General features: G+C 37.5%; 1 protein-coding gene across 1 annotated transcript in view; it reads left to right on the top strand.

Annotated features, from left to right (window-relative positions):
* Positions 1 to 20,460, top strand: part of Eif3e (eukaryotic translation initiation factor 3 subunit E) — a 41,271-nt gene that overhangs the window by 8,843 nt on the left and 11,968 nt on the right. The window contains exons 5-9 of the mRNA XM_004661395.2: positions 316 to 420; positions 7,073 to 7,198; positions 7,969 to 8,093; positions 18,724 to 18,850; positions 19,314 to 19,415. Coding sequence (XP_004661452.1) covers positions 316 to 420; positions 7,073 to 7,198; positions 7,969 to 8,093; positions 18,724 to 18,850; positions 19,314 to 19,415 — 585 coding nt within the window. The remainder of the gene's footprint in view (positions 1 to 315; positions 421 to 7,072; positions 7,199 to 7,968; positions 8,094 to 18,723; positions 18,851 to 19,313; positions 19,416 to 20,460) is intronic.

Genomic DNA, 20,460 nt, shown 5'->3' with positions numbered 1-20,460 from the left:
TTTGCATAGAACTACAAAATTTACAGGCACATAATGTGTTTTATAGTTAACTAACTAAACTTAGGTAATAGACTTCCCCATTAGACCTTCAATTGTAATTCACGTTTGTATTGAAATAAAGTTGATATTATCAGTTCAGAGCTCTTAGATGTCAAAACAATATTAAATTGACCAGTTTCTGGTTACAAAGGTCAAGTGTTTTCTCTGACTAGTAATTTTGGAAGAAATTTTAGGGAGATTGTAAAATAATTAATTTGTTGGAATACTTAAAAGGTTATGAATGGAACTGAAAATTAAAGAAATATTTTTTTCCAGTTTAGGCAGGAATATTTAGATACACTCTACAGGTATGCAAAATTCCAGTATGAATGTGGGAATTACTCAGGAGCAGCAGAATATCTTTACTTTTTTAGAGTGTTGGTAAGTACTTCTTAAATTTTTTTCTTCTGTCCTCTGTTTTAAATAATTCTTGCTCTCTCAATAAGTATTTGGGTTTATCCTTTAACTTTTAAACCATCTTGGCAAAGGGGAGAAGTAATTGGAAAAAAATTCTTTCACAACAACAACAAAAAAATTGAAATACAAACTATTATGTTAGGGCCTGGAAATTTGAAGAGAACCTTAACTTGGTCTAAAAATGGGACCCACTGACTTATAACTGTAAATTTTAGGACTGGCAGAATTTTGTCATGTGATATATTACTACTACAAACAGAATGAATGACATTATAATTATTATATATTATTTAGGCTTAACAATTATTGGATTATTAGTTTATTGACTATTGAATAAACCCATAATTATTAAATATTTTGTGTTATACATATATTCCTTGAACTAGTTCCAAGCACCTGGAATCTTAATGATATTTTTGAAGATTTTATGCCTCAATATTTGTTTCTATTTCCTTATATGGTCTGCTACTAGAATGTAAGGATAGTTGGTTTCTTCATTACATGGAAGGGTGTAAATAAATTTGGATGATATTGTTAACCGTGATTACTGTCATTATTGTGCTGGACATTTTCCTAGATTTTTGATTTTGTAAAGGAAAGAGAATTGTGTGTAAAGCCGGCCTTCAAATTCTCATTCCATCTTCTGTTAAGGTAATTTTAGTAATAAATACTTTCTAGAGTAATCAGAACACCTGGCTTAGCTCACCTTTTATTTGAGAACTTACAGTTTGTTACTTAGAATTAGTGAGCAACTAACAAAGCCTCTGATTTATGTAGTTAAATGTCTAAAAACAACAAAAAGCCACTTTTAAGGCTGGGATATTTTTTAAATTTTTTTTTCTTGCTCAGAATTTTTTTTAGTATATATATATACATATATATATATATATATATATATATATATATAGTATATATATTTTTTATTAATTACTTTTGTATTCAGCAAATATAGGCAGTTTGGTACCATTATTAGGCTTATCTGTGACTTCCTCATAGGCCCCTCCTTGTTGAGGTATATGGGTCATGCATTGTGGAGTAGGACCACAGTTATTGGTACGATAAATGTCTGCATATCATGACCCAACGTGTGGCTCTGACATTCTTTCTGCCCCCTCTTCCGCAAAATTTCCCTGAGCTATGTTGGGTTCATGTTTGGTCTGCTTCAGTGATGAGGTGTTGGGGGCCTTTGAGGCTCTGGCTCTCTGATTTGGTAGGCGTTGATTTTTCTTTGTGTTGGTCTCCTTCCCCCTTGTGCTGGTATCCGGTTCATCAGGAAAACAGCACCCTTGCTTGTTTCACTAGTTTTCCTTAGTTTCAGTCGGGGCCTTTTTGAGGTATGATGGGTGGCTCTCTCCTTAGGATCTACATCTATCTGAAAAAGAGAAGCAGGTTCTCCAATGGAAAGTAAGTTAGCACCAGGACAAGTGAGATAACCCTTACTTTTTAAAAGAGAATTTAATAGGTTTAGGCCCTCTTGTAAGGGCTGGGATTTTTTTATCTTTCAGTCTTAGAAGAATCTATTTCTTTTGTCTTTATTTTCTGTTGCCCTTCACTTTTAGCTCCACCTGTCACAAAGACAAGAGTTAGGTCTGCCATCATTAACTGTTTTCTAAGAAATTAAAATCTCTTGTTTGTAATGGCTGTAGGGGACAGATTGGTGTTATTTATTCAGGCAGTTCCATCTCTGAACTTGCACAGACAATTTAGTTTTTAAGACTATTCCACCATTGCTTCTTACTTTGAAGTTTGATGTAAAACAAATTATTTTTCTTACTCCCATTTATAAATGGCTTTTTCATTTAGGAACTGGTTGTGATTAGCAACAGGTGCATTGAAGGGAGTCATTGATTCCAAACTTGCAGTGACTTACTGAACATTCCATCTGTTTTATTTTGAATATTACCAGAGACTTAGTAGAGCAAAAGTTGATTACTTTGAGAATATAAACAGCTTAAACCTGGATTGTAAAATCAGAAGCCTGGTATGATTACAGGTACATGAAAAGAGTTGGTTATTCATATCATTTGTTACTGCTGGGAGTGAATTTTGAGAATGAAGATTTAGTGTCATGTTAGAGTTCTAGCACAGTAAATTTATTGTTCCTGGTCAGTGTGTGAACGTGCCATTTTCCTAAGACATGGAAACTTAAGGTAACTGCTGGAAATCCCGATATTGAAACGCTTCTAGTATATCCGCGCTTGAAAGCAGGTTGCTATGAAGAGCCAACTGTAATGACATGGAGTAGAGCCAGAGTAGTGCACATGAACCTTTGGGGATTAAAAAACTTGCTGCAGTCATACAAAAAGCTTTTATCCTAGCATATATAACACAGTCTAGTTTTCATAGTTATCTTAAATTTCTCTACTTAGGTATATGCTTTATAACTTGGAATTTTTTAGTTGATGTTTTAAAATTATGACCATCAAATAGTTCTCTGTCTTTATAAAACAGGCTTTTGCATTGCTCTAAGAAACTTTAGCTTGGAACTCAAGTGACATTTTGAACAAGTGATTATATGTATCTGGACATAACATGAATATACTTTATATTAAGAGGAGTCAACACAGAAATTGGGTGTTTCAAAATTTACTTGGAATTCATTGTTAAATTGTCCCATTTTGTTCATAAAACATTTGAGTCAGGTAGAATTTAGTGTTTTATTTTGGCTTTATTGGCAGTTAGCTAATAAAGTTAAGTCTAAAAGAATGTGTATTATGATAGGTAGACACTACCATAAAATTCTACATATTTATTTGAAAATAGTAAAAATAAAAACCTCATTTTGGTTTTGGGATTTTAAAAGTCAATGTTTTAGTTTAGCTAATTTATTTTTCTACAATAGATTGTTCTTCATTTCTAAATTCTGGTGGTTGGTTATTCTTTTAAATCTACGGTTAAGGAAACATAAGCTATGAAAGAGCTATTGTAACTAAGGTCTGAGATTAGAATTTGACTCTCCAAATGTCCTATTGTAGGTCAGTGTTTATAAATTAAAGCTGTGTGACCCTAGACTCTGCCTTTATTTAAGAAGACTTAGCGGCATTAACAATCCTCTGAGGAATGTTTAGGTGTACCCTCTGTGGTTGTGAAACTTCTTCGCCTTATGTTCCATAAAATCAGTTAATGGAATTAAATCAAGAGGGTTGAAACATTTTTGTTTTAAAAGTTAACACTGAATTTTTATTAAAATCTGTCCTCACTGTATAACGTTTGGTTTGATTTCAGAATATGACACATCCCTTTATTAAGCAAATATATGACATAAAAGGGACTTAAGATATTACAACTATTTGTGATGATATTTTTGTAGGTTTTATTTCCCAGTCAGAATTTAATATGTATGTACTATTATCTGTATGCCTTCCTTTAATAAGACTCTTCATGATGCTCAAGCCCCCATGTGTAATGACTTCGGAAAACTTGAGCATCTTGTCAAAAGTCTTACTATCCAAGATACAAAGTTCATCCTGATTCTCAAACATGATTTGTTGTATATCACCAAAAAAAAAAAAAAAAAAAAAGGAATATATCTTGCATTGATTGTGTTTAGTTTGGGAAATAATAATAGTGTACTGTATAATTGGTGGCCTGTTAGACCTGATAAAATATTTTTTTTTAATTTTTTATTTTTTTATTTATGAGTGACAGACACAGAGAGAAAGACAGATATAGGGAGAGAGAGAGAATGGGCGCGCCAGGGCTTCCAGCCTCTGCAAACGAACTCCAGACGCGTGCGCCCCCTTGTGCATCTGGCTAATGTGGGACCTGGGGAACCGAGCCTCGAACCGGGGTCCTTAGGCTTCACAGGCAAGCGCTTAACTGCTAAGCCATCTCTCCAGCCCCCTGATAAAATATTTCTATACTCAGATTTTCTTTCTATTTTTCATTTATTTATTTTGAGGGCGAGGGAGGCTGGCCATACCAAGGTTCTAGTCAGTACAAACAAACTAGACACATGTTCTACCTTGTGCATCTGGCTTTACATGAGTGCTAGAGAATCGAATTTTGGTCCATTTGGCTTTGCTGGCAAGTGCCTTAACCATGAAGCCATCTCTCCAGCTCGTCTGGCTTGTTCTTTACTAGCAAGTTTTTGAGATGCATTCATATTCCTATGGCTGTCAGAAGTTCTTATGTGAGCATACCACAATGTGTTTGGGTATTTTTGTGTTGGTAAACATGTGGCTTCCTTCCAGTTTGAATTTATTAAAGTTGTGCAAATTACATTATGTAGTCATAAAATGATTAGAGCAAGTGGCTTCATGACTCTGTTTCATAATCAGATATAGTCTTGCTTGCTTTTGGAGTGTGCTTAATGCTTGCCAGAACATTTGAGAAAATAATTGATGAGAAAAAAAAAAAAACACTTCATGCTAGCAGTCTGGAGTATTCAATATTTACACAAACTATAGTATTCTGACATAATTTTCTTTTTTATTGTCTTTGTCTGTATGGACTGTGTGTGTTCATTTTTGTGAGTATAAGCACGTACATACTAAGGTGTATTGTGGAGTCATGGGACAGCCTTGGGTGTTGGTCCTTCCAACTTTGTTTAGAGGCAGGGACTCTTGTTTGCTGGGATTTGATGCTCACTGCTGCATCCAGCTTTGGTGTTGGTCCTGGAAGTCCCAGCTAAGATCCACACAAATAATTTTATCTACAGAACCATCTCCCCAGCCCAATAATAGAATTTGCGTTATTATTTTGATAACCTCCTACTTACCAGGCTTTTACTATCTTATCAGGTAACCTTCTTGTGGTTATGGTTAAGTAGCAAAACAACTGAGATAGCTTCTGTTACTGTCCTTGAGGTGTAGATGAGAAAGCTAAAACTTAGATGGCCTACACTTTATAGTAGCAGTAGAGTCAGAGTGCTTGGTGATTGCTTTTTTCTTTTCTTTGTAGTAAACATAACTAGCACTTATCCTGTAAGGTATATGTGTTGGTGAAAGGTTCATCTTGGGGGGAGAGGTATATTCTTCCTCCATTGTCCTCACTTGTCTTGCTGTGTTTACCAGTTCAGGTTTACTTTTTTCTTCCATTGCTCCTTTAAAAATATATATATCTTTTTTGTTTATTTGCAAGCAGAGAGACAGAAAGAGAGAAGTGAGTGCGCCAGGGCCTCCTGCTACTGCAAGCAAACTCCAGATGCCTGCACCACTTTGCATTTTGCTTTACATGGGCACTGAGGAATTGAACTCAGGTCGTTAGGCTTTATAAGCTATCTCCAGTCTCTCCATTGCTCTTTCCTAAGGAAGTCCTCCTTGACTAATTTTATTAACCTAGTTGTGCAACTTTTCAGTTTATGATATGTTCAGCCAATGGGAAGAAGAGGTAGGATTAGTCTCCCCCCACACCTTTTTTTTTTTTTTTTTTTGTTTTTCGAGGTAGGGCTTCACTCGAGCTCAGGCTGACCTGGAATTACACTATGTAGTCTCAGGGTGGTCTCGAACTCAAGGCAATCCTCCTACCTCTGCCTCCCGAGTGCTGGGATTAAAGGCATGCGCCACCACACCTGGCTTAGTCTCCTTTCTTATACAGTAAGTATTCAGTGCAGTAGTTATAGTTTTAATGATTAGTAATGTCATTTTAAGCATGTCACATTCCCTAAAGTTAATCCTCACTTAAATAGGAATAAAGAACAATGTCTTTAGGGCTAGAGAGATGCCTAAGTTCCTTGAGATGCCTGCAAAGACTAATGACCCAAGTTTAGTTCCCAACTACCCATGTAAAGCCAGGTGGTCAAAGAGGCACACATATCTGGAGTTCCTTTGCAGCGGCTGGAGGCCATGGCACATCTTTCCATCTTCTCTGTCTGCTTGCAAATAAATAAATACATTAATACAAAAAGCATTGTCTTTTATAAAAGTTTTCTTAGGGCTATAAGAAATAACATTTTATTGCTTAGAATATAATTCTTTTGTGACTTTGTTCTTAATTAGGGGACCTCGGCTTTTCTCTTGCCTATAAGACTTTTCATTTGTTTCATTATTTGGGAGCAGTCTTTTAAAAAAATATTCTATTTATTTGAGAGAGAGAGAAAAAGCAGATAGAAACATAGAATAGATGCGCTAGAGCCTCTAGCCTTGAAAACGAACTACTGGTACATATGCCACCCTGTATATCTGGCTTACATAGGTCTTGGGGAATTGAACCTGGGTCGGCTAAGCCATCTCTCCAGCTCTGTATCATTATTTGGATTTGTTTGTTTGTGCTTTAGTCATGGTCTCACTGTGTGCAATAGGCTGTCTTTCTGTTTGCAATCATCCTACCTTAGCTTCCCAAGTGCTGAGATTACAGCCATGTGCTGGCCAGCCCTGCTTTGGACATGTATCCTGTTGGTGATTTCTCATCCCAGTGATTTTAGTGGTGTGCTTACTGTTAATCCAACTTGGTTTCTAAGATCTTGTATGCTGGAATCTGTTATCTGAAGTGTATTTGCTAAAATTACTAACACAGTTTACAAGTGTGAACCAGTGAGGATATAAAATAACTGGAGTTTGAGGTAGATCACTATAGCTTTAAAAGATAGGAGGCTTCATAAATGAGTGGGGTATAAAATAAACATCTTTTTTGCTTCGAGTACTGAGACTATAATTAATTGTGATTATTTAAACAGGTCCCAGCAACAGATAAAAACGCTTTAAGTTCACTCTGGGGAAAGCTGGCCTCTGAAATCTTAATGCAGAACTGGGATGCAGCCATGGAAGACCTTACGCGCTTAAAAGAGACCATCGATAATAATGTGAGTTATTTTTTCAAAATTGTCATACTCTCTGCTGAGGAAAAATACTGCAGTTTGAGACGAAAAAAGTAGAAACAGAACAAGACTAAAAACTACAGTTTTAGAGGCCAGGTATGGTGACACAGACCTTTAGTCCCAGCACTCGGTCAGCAGAGGTAGGAGGATCACTGTGAACTCGAGGCCAGCCTGGAACTACAGTGTGAATGCCAGGTCAGCCTGGGCTGGAGTGAAACCCTATCTCAAAAATACTAAAATATAAGACTACAGTTTAGGTTTTTTGACATGACTAAAAAAGTGAATTAGTTGGCTAACCAGTTTCACTGAATCTGCTTAAAACTGTCAAACTTCTTTAGCTCTTAGAGGAAAGGATTCCATCTTTACTTCTGTTACAGCTACTATGACAAGCTTCAGTGCCAGTGAAAACGACACTGCTGTTTTTTGTGACTCCTGTTTTTGAAAGCTCTTGCAAAAAATGAGTTTCATGCACAGTTAATGTCACCCTTGAACCCCTTGGCCTTGATAGACACTAATTAGGGACTGTTCTGTCCTTGTTTTTAAAATGTTGTCTGAAGTGATAATACTTTATAACAGTGTGGTAATTTGGAACATGAAGAATCATGCAAAAAGACTATAGAAGGTCAGACTGATTTTAATGATGCTACTGCTAGAGTTTAGGACAGAGTTTTGATTACAGTTTGGAATCAGTGGTTATGCACTTGTTTATTTCTCATATGTTAACATTTCCTCTTTACATATTTCTTAACCTTTAGTCTGTGAGTTCTCCACTCCAGTCTCTTCAGCAGCGAACATGGCTTATCCACTGGTCTCTGTTTGTTTTCTTCAACCATCCAAAAGGTCGTGATAATATCATTGATCTCTTCCTTTATCAACCACAGTAAGTTATTTCACTTTTTAAATATATAATGTGTGTGTATGTATGTGTGTGTGTGTATGTATATATATATATATATATATATATATATATGTATATGTACACATAATTTATTTGCAAGGAGAGAATGAGTAAGTGAAAATGTACACATCAGGGCCTCTTGCTACTGCAAATGAACAGCAGATGCATGTGCCACTTTGTGCATCTGTCTTTACATGGGTATTGGGGAGTTGAACCCAGGACCTCAGGCTTTGCAAGTAAATGCCTTTGACCACTGAGCATCTCTCTAGCCCTTATTTCAAATTTTAATTTTGGCTTTAATTATCTGAACTTCTATGGAATTTTTTTTATTAGTTTTCTATTCAGCAAATACAGGCAGTTTGGTACCATTATTAGGATCATCCGTGACCTACCCCTTCCCCATAAGCTCCTCCTTGTTGAGGTATATGGGTCATGCATTGTGGAGTTGGACCACAGTTATTGGTACGATAAATATCTCTCCATATCATGACCCAACATGTAGCTCTGACATTCTTTCCGCCCCCTCTTCCACAAAATTTCCCTGAGCCATGTTGGGTTCATGTTTGGTCTGCTTCAGTGATGAGGTGTTGGGGGTCTTTGAGGCTCTGGCTCTCTGATTTGGTAGGAGTTGATTTTTCTCTGTGTTGGGTCTCCTTCCCCCTTGTGCTGGTATCCGGTTCATCAGGAAAACAGCACCCTTGCTTGTTTGACTAATTTTCCTTAGTTTCAGTCGGGGCCCTTTTGAGGTATGATGGGTGGCTCTCTCCTTAGGATCTGCATCTGTCTGAAAAAGAGAAGCAGATTCTCCAACAGAGAGTAAGTTAGCACCAGGACAAATGAAATAACCCTTACTTTTTTTTTATAGTATATGTACTTTTTTATATAGTATATATACTTTTTTTTTTTTTTTAAATAGGTATAGGCCTTCTTGTAGCCCATGATTGATGGTAGCTTGATATTGGAGAGTGGGCTTATGTTTGGATATGGTATTGACTTGTTTCCCAGCTCCAGCTATGGGTCCCGTACCACTGAGGAGATCAGTTAGCCAAATCGAGAGCAGTTGGTTCCCCACCATGGCTGTGTGTCACTATTGCACTGTGTGGTCATCACAACCAGTTATTTGTTGCTAAGTAGGTTAGACCATGAGTTTCTTGGAGAGATATTGGTCATTTCCCCCAGTCGCCCATGTAGCACCTTCTGGCACTAGATACACTGACTGACTGGGGACTGACTCTCCTGGTTTCCAGCCATGCCATTCCATTTTACATGTCGACCACATAAGGTGTCTTCAGCATTAGGGTCTTACCACTAACCTTTGGTGGGTCATCAAGTACTCTGACAGAAATCTGTCATTCTTTTAGGAAACTTTGTAGGTTTCCCTGATCAAAAACTCATTGTGGATGATAGCCCCATGCTGGTACTGAAAGTTACAGGTCAGTGCCCACTAAGAAAATGAGGAAAAATATAACTAATATACAAGAGTTAGAGAGGAGAGAGAGAGAGAGAGGGAGAGGGAGGGATGGAAGATGTAGAAGGTTTAGGTTAGACCCTCTCCAGTGTCTTGTGGTTCAGGTGTTTCCTGTAAGGGCCTGGTGAAGGTTTTACCATTTGGTCTGCCTTTTAGGAAGTAGAATTTTATGGTACCATTGCCATTTGGGTCTAGATTAGTGTTTCCCACCCCTTCAATGCCCTCCTCTCCCTCCCCATCTATCCTAGTGTCTAGTCCATGAGATGCATGCTGGGTATGTAAGGTATCTTGGGTAGATTCAGTTTACATGCTATAGATGAGTAAGACTATGTGGTGATTTTTTTTTTCTGTGATTGGGTAAGTTCACTGAGAATGATCTGTTCCAGGTTCACCATTTTTCCTCAAATTTCTTTGTGTCATTTTTTCTTATTGCTGTGTAGACTTCCATTGTGTAGATACACTACATCTTAGTTATCCATTCTTCTAGTGATGGACATCTGGATTGATTCCAGCTCTGAGCTATTACGAATTGAGCCACTACAAACATGGTTGAGAAAATCTCTATGGCCTGTGGTTTGAAGGTTTTAGGGTAGGTGCCCAGTAAGGGAATAACTGGGTTTGTTGGTATCTCTATAGTCAGCTTTTTCAGGAGTCTCCATATTGCTTTCCAAAGTGGTTGTACCGTCCTATATTCCCACCAACAGTGGATGAGTGTTCCTACTTCTCCACATCCTCGACAGCATTTATTTTCGTTTGATTTTTTGATGTTTGCTATCCTTATTGGGGTAAGGTGGAATCTCATAGTTGTTTTAATTTGCACTTCTGTGATGATTAGGGATGATGAACATTTTCTTAACTGTGTGTTTGCCATTTGTGTTTCTTCCTCTGTGAACTGCCTGTACAGCTCTTTGCTGCATTTTGTGACTGGGCTGTTTGACTTCTTACTGTTTAGATTTTTGAGTTCTTTGTGCATTCTAGAGATTAGGCCTCTATCAGTTGAACAACCTGCAAATATATTCTCCCATTCTGTGGGTAATGAATTGGCTTTGCTTATTGTATGCTTGTCTGTAAAGAAACTCTTCAGCTTTATGTGATCCCATTGGTTGAGTGAATGTGTAAGATCATGAGCTACTGGGGTTTTGTTCAGGAAGTTTGTTTCCATTCCTATATCATGGAAGGTACTTCCTAAATTTTCATCCAGTAGTATTCGAGTTTTTGGTCTTATATTAAGGTCTTTGATCCATTTGGATTTGAGTGTAGTGCGTGGTGAAATGTGTGGATCAAGTTTCAGTTTCCTGCATGTGGTTATCCAGTTTGTCCAGCACCATTTGTTGAAGATGCTGTCTTTTTTCCAGCCTATATTGTTCAGGCCTTTGTCGAATATCAAGCAACTGTAGTTGCTTGACCCAAAGCCTGGGTCTTCAAGTCTATTCCATTGGTCTGTATTCCTGTTTTTATGCCAGTACCATGGTGTTTTTATTACTATGGCTTTGTAATACAGCTTTAGATCAAGTATGGTGATGCCACCAGAGGTGTTTCTTTTGCTGAGGGTATGCTTGGATATCCGAGGCCTTCTGCCTTTCTATATGAAATTTGAGATCATTTTTTTCTATCTATGTGAAGAACACTGTAGGGATTTTAATTGGAATTGCAGTAAATCTATATATTGCCTTTGGTAGGATTGTCATCTTCACAATGTTAATTCTGCCTATCCAGGAGCATGGGAGGTCTTTCCATTTTCTGAAGTAGTCCTCAGTTTCTTTTTTGAGTGTTTTTATGTTTTCATTGTATAGATCTTTCACTTCCTTGGTTAACGTTATTCCAAGGTATCTTTTGTTGTTGTTGTTGCTATTGAAAATGGGACTATGTCCCTTAGTTCTTTCTCTGTATCTTTTTATTTATTTATTTATTTATTTTTCTTTCTCTGTATCTTTGTCACTTGCATATAGAAATGCTACTGATTTTTGTGCATTGATTTTGTATCCTGCTACTTTGCTATAGGAGTTAATCACCTTCAGGAGTTTTGGGATAGAGTCTTGGTTCTCTTACATATACAATCATGTCATCAGCGAATAGAGCTAACTTCTTCCTTTCCAAATTGTATCCCTTTTATTTCCTTCTCCTGTCTTATTGTTTAAGCTAGGACTTCCAGTATTGTATTGAAAAGCAGAAGTGAGAGAGGACAACACTGTCTTGTTCCTCATCTTAATGGGAATTCCTCCAGTCTCTCTCCATTAAGTATTATTTGGGCCTTCGGAGCTTTGTATATTGCCCTTATTATGTTAAGATATGAGCTAACCATGCCAATTCTCCAATGTTTTGGTCATGGAGTGATGTTGTAGCTTGTCAAAGGCCTTTTCTGCATCTATTGAAATGATCATGTGGTTTTTATGTTTAATCTTGTTTATGTGGTATATTACATTGACAGATTTCCATATGTTGAACCACCCTTGTGTTCCTGGGATAAATCCCATTTGGTCAACGGGGATAATGCTTTTGATGTGTTGTTGAATTTGGTTTGCAGGGATTTTGTTCAGGATCTTTGCATCTAAATTCATTAGGGAAATAGGCCGGTAGTTTTCTTTTCTTGTGGCATCTCTGCCTGGTTTTGGAATTAGGGTGATACTAGCTTCATAAAAGGAGTTGGGTAGCTTTCCCTGTTCTTCAATTGTGTGGCACAGTTTTAGGAAGATTGGTTTCAGCTCTTCCATGAAGGTTTGATAGAATTCAGCTGAGAAGCCATCTGGTCCTGGACTCTTCTTTTTGGGGAGGGTTTTTGTTACTTTTTCAATTTCCTTGAGTGTGATGGGTTCATTGAGGTGATTAATCTGCTCTGAGTTTAGCTTTGATAGATGGTATGCGTCCAGGAATTTATCCATCTCCTCCACATTATCCAGTATTGTGGAATAGAGGTTTTTGAAATAAATCCTGATGATTCTTCCAATCTCACTTATGTCTGTTGTGATCTCTCCTTTTTCATTTTGAATTTTGAATTAATTTGAAACTTCTCCTTTTTTTGCTTGATCAAATTGGCTAGGGGTTTGTCAATCTTGTTTATTTTTTCAAAGAGCCAGCTCTTTGTTTTGTCAATTGTCTTAATTGTTTCCTTGGTTTCCAATTCAGTAATTTCTGCTCTAATTTTAATTATTTCTTTCCTTCTGGAGCTCTTTGGGTTGGATTTTTCTTGTTTTTCCAGTGCCTTTAGGTGGATGGTTAGGTTATTGATTTGGTATCTTTCTGTCTTTTTTTATGAAGGCATTGAGTGCTATGAATTTTCCCCTGAGGACTGCCTTCATTGTGTCCCATAAGTTTTGGTATGAGCCGGGCGTGGTGGCGCACTCCTTTCATCCCAGCACCTCAGAGGCAGAGGTAGGAGGATCGCCATGTGTTCAAGGCCACCTTGAGATGACAGAGTTAATTACAGGTCAGCCTGGACCAGAGTGAGACCCTTCCTCGAAAAACCAAAAAAAAAAGAAAAAAGAAAAAAAAGAAAAAAGTTTTGGTATGATGTGTTCTCATTGTCATTCAATTCCAGGAATTTTGCAGTTTTCTTTTTTATTTCATCCACTATCCATTTATTGTTTCAAAGTGTGCTGTTCAGTTTCCAGGTGCCCTTGGGATTTTGGTGGGTCTTTTGTTATTGATTTGTAGCAATATAGCATAGCATTTTGATCTGATATAATACAGGGAATTATGCCAATCTTCCTAAACATGTGGAGGCAGTCTTTGTGACCCAGTATATGGTCTATTTTAGAGAATGTTCCATGAGCTGCTGAGAAGAATGTGTAGTCTGTGGATTTGGAATGAAAAGTTCTGTAGATGTCTGTTAGGTCTAAGTGCTCTCTGGTTTTGTTGAGCTCTCTTACTTCCCTGTTGAGTTTCTGTTTGGATGATCTGTCTATTACTGATAATGGTGTATTAAAGTCCCCAGCTATGATGGTGTTGGTGGTTATTTCTGTTTTATTGTCAAGTAGGTTTTGTTTTATGAACTGTGGTGCCCCTGTGTTTGGTGCATGCAAATTTATGATGGATCATTCCTTTGATGAGTATGATTTGTTTTATGAACTGTGGTGCCCCTGTGTTTGGTGCATGCAAATTTATGATGGATCATTCCCTTGATGAGTAGGAAGTGGCCTTCTTTGTCTTTTTTGATTATTTTTGGTTTGAAGCCTATTTTATCCGATATTAATATACCTACACCTGCTTGTTTCTTATTCCCATTTGCTTGGAATATTGTCTTCCACCCCTTTACCCTGAGGAGATGTTTGTCTTTAGTGGTGAGGTGGGTTTCTTAAAGGCAACAGATTGAGGGATCTAATTTTTTGATCCATCCTGTTAGCTTGTGTCTCTTGATGGGTGAATTAAGGCCATTAATATTTAGGGTAATGACTGTGAGATTTGATTTGATCCCTGCCATATTGTGGTGGTAGATGTGTGTGGGTGTTTTCATGGGCTTTGAAGTTTTTTGTGCCTGCTCTGGGTTTGGTTGTTGTGATCTGCTTCTTGTAGGCATTTGAGTTTGGTTATTTGTTTCTTCTTTGTGGAGAATTTCCTGAAATACTCTCTGTAGATTCGGTTTTGTGTTCATATAACTGTAAAGCTGAGTTTTGTCATGGAAAGCTTTTCTTTTACCATCTATTATGAGGGATACTTTTGCCGGGTAGAGTAGTTTGGGTTGGAATCCATAGGTTCTTAGACTTTGGAGAGTTTCATTCCAGGACTTCTAGCTTTCAGGGTTTCCATTGAGAAGTCTGAAGTAATTCTGATGGGGTTACCTTTGAAAGTGGTGTGCTGTTTTTCCCTAGCTGCTTTTAGGATTTTCTGTTTGGTGTCAATGTTTAGAGTATTAATGATAATATGTCTTGGAGAGTTTCTCCTTTGGTCCAGTCTGTTTGGAGTTCTGTTGGCTTCTTGTATCTTGATGGGCCTTTCTTTTAAGAGACTGGGGAAGTTTTCTTCAATTATTTTGTTAAAAAAGTTCTCCATGCCTTTTGTCTGAAATTCTTCTCCTTCTGGTATTCCAATGATTCTGATATTAGGATGTTTAAGTGTATCCCACAATTCCCTCATATTCTGTTCACGGGAACTTTTGAACTTACTGAAGTTTTTGAACTCTTGACCTTTTTCATCCATCTTGTCTTCCAGATCAGAGTTTCTATCCTCCATTCCGCTGACTCTATTCTTGATAGCCTCTAGAGTTTTGGACTTGTTCAATTAAGTTTGCATTTTCTACTACTTTTCTATGTATCATTTCCATCGCTCTGTCAAGCTCCCTTTTCACATCATTTTCTGATTTTCTTGGTGATTCTTGGAATTTATCCTTCCATTTCTTTATGTCTACATTTAGTATGGCCAGCTGATTTTTAAGGTCCTCTTTTTTTTTTCACTCTCCCTCAGATCTCTTAACTCTTTGAACTCCTTCCAATCTCCTATCAAATTGTTCTAGTTTAGTGATGGTAGCACCCGCATGATTATTGGTCCTTTGTTGCTTTCCTGTAAGTTCTACCAGTAGGTTGATCAGGGTTGCATTGTTCATAGCTTCAATTTTGTTTTGGTTAGATGCATTTCTTGTAGGACTGGGCGGTCTCAGTGGGTTTTCTTGCATTTGATTTTTCATGTTATTTCTTTTGCACTGTGGTCTGCCCATGACAGTGTATGGGCAGGTAGGTGGGTGGATCAGCCTGGGCTCTAGCGCAATGGGAATCTGAGGCAGCCTGGGGCAGTTGCCAAGCAGTCTGGTCTTTGGCCTCCACTTTCTAAAGCTGCCCATCTACTGCCTGAGAGGGGCGCCAAAGATTCCTGAATTCTCAAGTGGTAATGTGCCAAAGCTGCCTGCGTTTGAGCTTGGAGGGAGACTGAGGTACCAAGCACTGAAGCAGCCCAAACTCTCACTGGGAACCCTGGGACCTGATAACATTCTGCACTCCCCCGCCACAGGAGAACGTAGGATGGCGGGTGCAGCAGACAGGTAGGGGAAGGCACCTGAGCTGGCTCAAGTGAGGGGCTTGTGTGGCAGTTGCCGTGGGACTGGGCTCGCTGAGCAGTAATGTGGGCAGGTGTGCAGAGCAGTTTAAGCTTCCGCACGCAGGGATCAATCAGCAGGCGATCAAAGGCAGGCTCGTGGGGCCTTGGAGGCAGGGCATGATGGCTATTTGGTGTTAGGGGTGGTCTACCCGCCTGTGAGGGGATCCACGATCCCCCCCCATGCCCTCCCACTGATAAGAAGACCCAGAAATTCCTTAATGTCTTGCCTTTCTTTCCCCAGGATTTGCAGCATAGCTAGGTGGTCGCCATCTTGGCTGGAAGACTTCTGTGGAATTTTTTAAGCCTCAAATGTTCATCTGTCTAACGTGTGAATTTGATATTTCTCATTTATTCTCATGTGAAAGATTGCTTGTTAACTGAACAGTTTGCATGTAACTCTTAAGTAAATTACTTAAAGTAGACTCAGGGCTCTTCAGAGTGCTAAGGTGTGATTCAGGGGCCAATAACATAAATGGTATATAGCATCTCAGGACTCTCCATTGAAGGAAATCAGATTTTTTTGTCTTAACAGGATCCCATGTAATCTGTTACAGTTAAGTCTTCCATTTCTGTGAGTTACACAGCATGATACAGCCAACCAGCAATTTAAAATCCCTGGTGTGCCCATTCTGTGTGTGTGTGTGTGTGTGTGTGTGTGTGTGTCTTTCTTTCTCTTTCATAAATAAAAATAAATTCTTCTATGTCTGAGGATGAATAACAGGTTTTCAGATTCTGGAATCTGGGTTACCTTCTTTAGAAAGTATCTATTTACTTATAGTTTTAAACTTTGTGTCATCAAAGGTGAAACCATACTCTGAAGTCATGATTTGAACTTAGTAAGTGGTAGTAGCAGTATTAGGTCCTATTTACTGTACATAATAGCCCCAAATTATAAAATACATTTTGGCAGTTCAAGGTATGCTTATTTTGATACGAAACAAATGAAGATTAAACAACTTACTTTAGCATGAATTGTGAAATTTTCGTAAAATTAAGTAATGCTTTTAAAAATAAAATACTGTTGTTGGATAGGTTGATGGACTATAATACTAAGCCCTTTGATAAATATTTTGTGTTTATTCCACATTAAATATTTTTAATTTCTTTAAAAGGTATAGTAAAAAGCAGCCTTATTTTTCATATTGAAATCTCAACTTGTTCATTATTTTATTTATTCACTGTTTACATATTTCAGAGACAGGAAGTTGTTTCTCTTTCAACAAAGGAAAGCCAAACATAACACTGAGCTAGAAAAGAGCATTTGATCTTTGCTTATTGCAAGGTTTTAATTTTAACTTTGAATTGTGAGAGATGAAAAGTACAGTATCCAAGTGTCCCTTCTCAATCCATGTTTGTGACTGCATTTGACAGTGCTTTCTGAGTGGTTGTTACTTTGTGAATTCTGTAGGTTATTTCAGTATTAAAATGGTATATATCCAATTCAAACATCTGTGTGTGCACTTTACTGTGTCCTGGGTGTTGTTCTGAAAAGTTGTACAAGTCATCATTCCATGTGCTGTAATAAGTCCTGTGTGCTTACTGTGTAGAAGGCTTTCCACTGAGCCAAAAATTGCTTTATGAATGCTTGGGGTCAAGTAGATGTTCATTTATGCCTAGCATTTTCAGTGTATCATCAGGGTAAACTGGCTTAACATAGCTATCTTTACAATGATGTTCCTGCCACTATCACCTGGACCATGCACATTTTTGGTATAGATGTGATCCCAAACATTTGGGTGAAGTATTTTACATATTAAGCAGTGAAATGAAATAATAATAATGTGCTGTTAAACAAAAGGTCAACACACCTGTAATCCTAGTCTGTTTTGAAAGGTTTGGGTGAGAGAATCCCTAGACTCCAGCCTGGCAACAAAGAAAGTCTCAACACAAAACCAAAAAGGCACAGTTTAGAAAATATGTATTAGAAATTTATAGATAATTAAATGAAAAAAAAATTAGTACGCACTTTTCCTTCAGGTACCCAAGACACTGAGTATCCAGCAGAAGTACTTCCCACTTAGTCATGTAACATATTAAAAAAAAAAAATTAACTTGCTGTGTGCTGGTGCTCTCCTTCAGTCCCAGCACTTACGAGGCAGAGGTAGGAGGATTGCCGTGAGGCCGAGGCCACCCTGAGAGACTACATGGTGAATTCCAAGTCAGCGTGGGCTAGTGTGACAACCCTACCTCAAATAAAAATTTTTAAAAAGATGATGCTTCTTGGAAAGCCATATACTTATAGTTCTAGCTGGGAAAGGATGTAGGTACTACCTAAATCTTAGTGATACTATAGTTAGGCATGTTTCTCTTTCCATGTGTGGTCACACATGGGAACATTACATTTACTTATATATGTTTTTATTAAAAATGTATACTCCTGTCAATGCAAAGAGAAGTGGACCTGTAGACTTCACATGTGCTTGTAAGGTGCGGTGGAGTGGCTTTGATGTTTTTTAAGTTTTAATTGAGTTAAAAGCAAAACATTGAGTTAATACTATTGGTATGCTAAGAGAACACTTTGCACATCCACATTACCAGAGTGTAAGCACTTGTTCATAGTGTTCTCAGCTGTCCAGAAAGCAGCTGTTAGAAAACTGGGAAACTTAAAGTGGAATATTGTATAATACCACCTTTTAAAGGAAGCAGGAAGTAGTTAGTGGTGGTTTGATGGGAGTTGGAGTAGGATGTGTAGTTGAGGTCTGTGTGTTAAGAGAAATGGTCTGTATTGACACAATAATTCTGAACTTGGCATAATACTTGGTAGTGAGATCTGCTCAAGTACTATGGACTGGGTAACCGACTGGAGAGCTCTTGAAGGAAATAGAACAGGAAGAACAGGAGGCAGACACGCACTGAGTGGACACACTATTGATTGTCATTCATATGTTTTAGTAGGTGAATGAATGTCAAAGCTGTTTTCAAATCTTTTGGAACAAATAGCAGTACATGCAAAGAAAGACCTTCCAAAATTTACTCAACAATAGTGATAGGATTCTTAGCCTCTTAAATAATTTTGCATTTCACCCTAAACTGGAAATGTAAGCTGACCTTGTTTATTTTATTTTATTTTTTTTGTATTCCTGTAGTTGTATTCAAGTAATTTGTATATTTTAATTTTAGATACCTTAATGCAATTCAGACAATGTGCCCACATATTCTTCGCTATTTGACCACTGCAGTCATAACAAACAAAGATGTTCGGAAACGCCGGCAAGTGCTGAAAGATCTAGTGAAAGTTATTCAACAGGTAGAGCTAAACTGTTCGTGTGGGGTGGGGGTTGGTGACCTTTAAATGGAATATAGTATTAATATAATCCTGTGTTGGGCCCAAAACTGTTCACTTTTAGTGAGCTTCTCAGAAAAAAAAAATTAAACTCTTTAAGAACAAATTAATTTGTAGTAGGGTATGAATACCTTTATAGTGAGGAAAGCTCATTATTGTTTAGTGAACAAGGGTCTTTGGGTAGTAAGGAAATTTGAAAGGTTTTTGAATGATTCTTGGGTGGGAATTTAGAGATCTTGGTATGGGAGATACTACAAGCTTAAGGCATATATTGAAGTAAGAATAGGAGCTGTTGCTTTTGCGGATTATATATTGAGTATACACTATACATTTTTCATAAGAAAAAAGTAGAACTTGGATATCTTTAGGACAGTGTGCTAAACAGTGTTTAACTGGATATAACTGGACATTTGACTTAATTTTACAGGAGTCTTACACTTACAAAGACCCAATTACAGAATTTGTTGAATGCCTGTACGTGAACTTTGATTTTGATGGGGCTCAGAAAAAGCTGAGAGAGTGTGAGTCAGTAAGTATGAATTTTTACTCAAACTGATTCTTAAATTTTTAAATGTGATAATTAATCTTGTGGTGTCTTAAAAGTTTTGAAATAATTGAATCAAAAAGAAGTTAAATGGCAGATTATTGATGGGGCAAATATTTCTTAATGTTGACATACACATGTCTATTGCTAGGGAAATTTGAAGCAACTATTTTGACTGCTTATATTCATCCTTGCTTCATTGTCTTATCCTGAATGAGTATGTAAAACACTTCATACATACAAGCACATCACAACTATGAATCTCAGTTTTGATTTATAGGTAGACACACCTGTAGAATTAACATTTGCTGTAGACCAGTATATTATAGTTATGAATTTCAGGACTAATCATTGCTGTTTAGTACACAGTGAAGTACTTTCTGAGAAACTATTAAAAGTTTTTATTACTTTTGGTTTGAATAAATATAGGTGCATTTTTTTATGGGCTGGAGAGATGGCTTAGCAGTTAAGGGCTTGCCTGTAAAGCCTGAGGACCCTAGTTTGAGGCTTGATTCCCCAGGACCCATATTAGCCATATGCACAAGGGGGCGCGCGCGTCTGGAGTTGTTTGCAGTGGCCGGAGGCCCTGGCACGCCCATTCTATCTCTTTCTCTCTCTCTCTCTCTCTCTCTCTCTCTTTTTCTCTCTCTCTCTGCCTCTTTCTCTCTCTGTTGCTCTCAATTAAATAAATAAAAATAAAAGAATTAAATATAGGTGCATTTTTTAACCACATTTACAATTACTTTGCTTTTTTATTGTTGCTCTTATTTTTATTTCATTCTTTTTTATTTTTGGTGTGTACAGCAAGCTGACCATATGTTGCAGTCCTTACAGCTGCTCAGCCTCCTGAGTCTAGTATTACACAAATGTGTAGCACCAGCCAGCTTTATCATTTTCCTTCAGCTTAAGCTTTTGAAGTTGTATTTTGAAACAAAACAGGAAGTTTGTTAACAGTTAAGAGCTTCTCTAAGAAAAAGAGTATGAAAATAATGCATTGAGAGGTAATTTCAAACTATTAGACAAATAAAAA

This window comes from Jaculus jaculus, chromosome 2 (genome assembly GCF_020740685.1).
Source record: "Jaculus jaculus isolate mJacJac1 chromosome 2, mJacJac1.mat.Y.cur, whole genome shotgun sequence".
NCBI lineage: Eukaryota > Metazoa > Chordata > Mammalia > Rodentia > Dipodidae > Jaculus > Jaculus jaculus.
Note: the sequence above shows the minus strand (reverse complement) of the source record. Positions and strands in the feature narration are given on the sequence as shown.